General features: G+C 48.9%; 1 protein-coding gene across 1 annotated transcript; it reads right to left on the bottom strand.

Annotated features, from left to right (window-relative positions):
* Positions 1-423: 423 nt before the first annotated feature.
* On the bottom strand, positions 424-2,221 carry LOC141085845 (uncharacterized). Its single transcript, XM_073571433.1, has 2 exons — positions 2,068-2,221; positions 424-1,957 (listed from the first exon to the last, which is right to left on the bottom strand). The coding sequence occupies exon 2, from the start codon at positions 1,720-1,722 to the stop codon at positions 565-567; it is 1,158 nt and encodes a 385-aa protein (XP_073427534.1). The 5' UTR covers positions 1,723-1,957; positions 2,068-2,221; the 3' UTR covers positions 424-564.
* Positions 2,222-2,503: the final 282 nt, after the last annotated feature.

Raw genomic sequence — 2,503 nt, 5'->3', positions numbered from 1 at the left:
TTACCAACTAGGATCTTGTTTCACGAAAAACAAACTGGTGAAACTTGACAAGTTTCAACAGTTTGTTTTTCATGAAACCAGATTCTAGTTGGTAAAACTAGAGTTATTACACTAGGCCTTGTAATGACTACACTAGGCCGTGGTATTTCAAATATGAGTATAGTAGGCCTTGGGGCTAGTAGTATAGTAATATGTGAAATACCACGGCCTAGTATAGTCATACCAAGGCCTACTGTAATAACTCGATTTTTAACAACTAGCATCTTGTTTCACAAAAAACAAACTGGTGAAACTAGAAAGAAACTTATTTTTAAGACAAGTTTCAACAGTTTGTTTTTCATGAAACCAGATCCAAGTTGGTAAAACTCGAGTTATTACACTAGGCCTTGGTATGACTATACTAGTCCGTGTTATTTCACATATGACTATACTAGGCCTTGGGTTGGTTTTTAACATGTATTTACCCATCAGTGTGTGTGAGCGGCGCAAACAACATTAATGAAACTTTGTAATGGTGAACCACAAATGTAAATTTATTTTTAATCACAAAAATAAACCAAAAAATTATTTTTTCCGGCGTTTGGGGGCAGATGGTTTCAATTTGGGGGTGTGCAGGGAATATGCAACACTTGCAGTTGAAGACGGTGTTTGAGGGGAAGGGGCAACAAAACTTGTGGGGGAAGGTAGTCCAGTTAAGGGAATTAAACTAGGAACACTTGGAGGAGAGGAAATCTGTTCAGGTACATTAGTTGTAATGGCATGTCGCCGTAGGCTTGTGTGCCTGGACCGACTTTGGCCCAATGCCCGCCTTGATAGATTTCGCCTTGAACTAGGGGCAAATATTGAATGTAGGTCCCCCGTCTGCTGGTGTGGCTGCTGCTGCTGAGGTGGCTGCTGCTGCTGCTGAGGTGGCGGCTGCTGCTGAGGTGGCTGCTGCTGCTGCTGAGGTGGCTGCTGCTGCTGCTGAGGTGGTTGCTGCTGCTGCTGAGGTGGCTGCTGCTGCTGCTGAGGTGGCTGCTGCTGCTGAGGTGGCTGCTGCTGAGGCGGCTGCTGCTGCTGAGGTGGCTGCTGCTGCTGCTCTTCGTTGGCAGTGCTCATCCTTGCAGGAGGACTGGTGGCGGCAGTGATGGTCCAGGTTTGCAGAGTGGTGGTGGCAGGGCTACTACATGTTGTTGTAGCGGCAGGGCTGTTCCATGTTTGCCTAGTGGTGGCTGAGCTCCACGCATGCATGGGAGTGGCGGTGGTGCTCCAGACAGGAGCAGCGCTTGCCATGGTGGTGTCGGTGAAGTGACCAGCTGCACTCAGACTTGTGGTGGTGTAACGGTGGGTGTCCTGGCTTTGAATAGAGGTGTCCGTGCAGTGGTATGCAGCACAAGTCGGTAGTGAGGTGAAGCGAGTCAATGGTGGCACAGGTGGAAATGACACCACTGACTGCTGACCGTACCGATTATGCTGCATAGCCTGCAAGAAAGCATTGTTGCAGGCCTGCAGCACATTCAGCTGTTGCTCAGGACTAAGGTGTTCCGCCATGCCCTTTTCAATCTTACTAAAAAAATGGTGTGCTGGTCTGTTGAGGTCGGCCTCCAGACGGTCAAGGCGCTGTTCTACAGAATTGAAGCGGTGTTCAAAGTGGTTAAAACCACGTTCCATGAGTGCAAAACCGCTTTCAACTCTGTCGGACAGTGACTTGAGGCTGGAATTAAAGGCCTCGCTCAAATGCATAAACTCGGGCAAGACATTCCGGTCCAAGGCCCTCTGCCGCTGGCGGGTAGTGCCTGCATAACCAGTGGCAGAGACCTGGGACAGGGGAACACCTGATGGCCCAGCTTCCTGGTCACCAGCTGTGTGTGTGGTTGACCTGCAAGGTGCTTCCTGGCTGTCGGATGGCTGGGACGGGTCAGAGGACGTCCGAGGAAGGACCGCTCCAGGGCCAGGTTGCAGGGTGCTGCTCCAGGTGCTGTGGAAGAAAGGAAAATCATTACTACCATGCCTTTACAAGAAGCATCAGCTGTGGATTAGAAAAACACAGATTAATAAAAATAAAAACCCAAAATTTATAATACTTACGATCTCGTGGCAAGGACCGGTCTTAGGAACTGCAACGCGTGATAGTGACGGTATCTAGTTCTGGTCCTTGACGCAGATCCTCTGCGAACCTGGCCCTCAGCACGAACATCACTGTTGAAGCGGTCCTTGATCGAACGCCAACGTGTTCGGACTTTGTCCACTGTTGTTAAAAAAAAAACAGTGCCGTCAAGGACAACAGTCAATGCGGCACAATATAGCAATACAATACTCAAAGCAGTCACTGTAGACCCCGATGACACTGTTGGGTTTCATGCTAGAATACACCTAGCACGAAACCCAACAGTGCCGTCAAGGACAACAGTCACTGTGGCACAATGTAGCAATACAATACTCAAAGCAGTCACTGTAGACCCCGATGACACTGTTGGGTTTCCTGCTAGAATACACCTAGCACGAAACCCAACAGTGCCGTCAA

This window comes from Dendrobates tinctorius, unplaced genomic scaffold (genome assembly GCF_039654945.1).
Source record: "Dendrobates tinctorius isolate UK_male_01 unplaced genomic scaffold, ASM3965494v1 ptg000007l, whole genome shotgun sequence".
Lineage (NCBI taxonomy): Eukaryota > Metazoa > Chordata > Amphibia > Anura > Dendrobatidae > Dendrobates > Dendrobates tinctorius.
The sequence above is the reverse complement of the archived record's forward strand: the minus strand, read 5'-3'. Positions and strand labels throughout refer to the sequence as shown.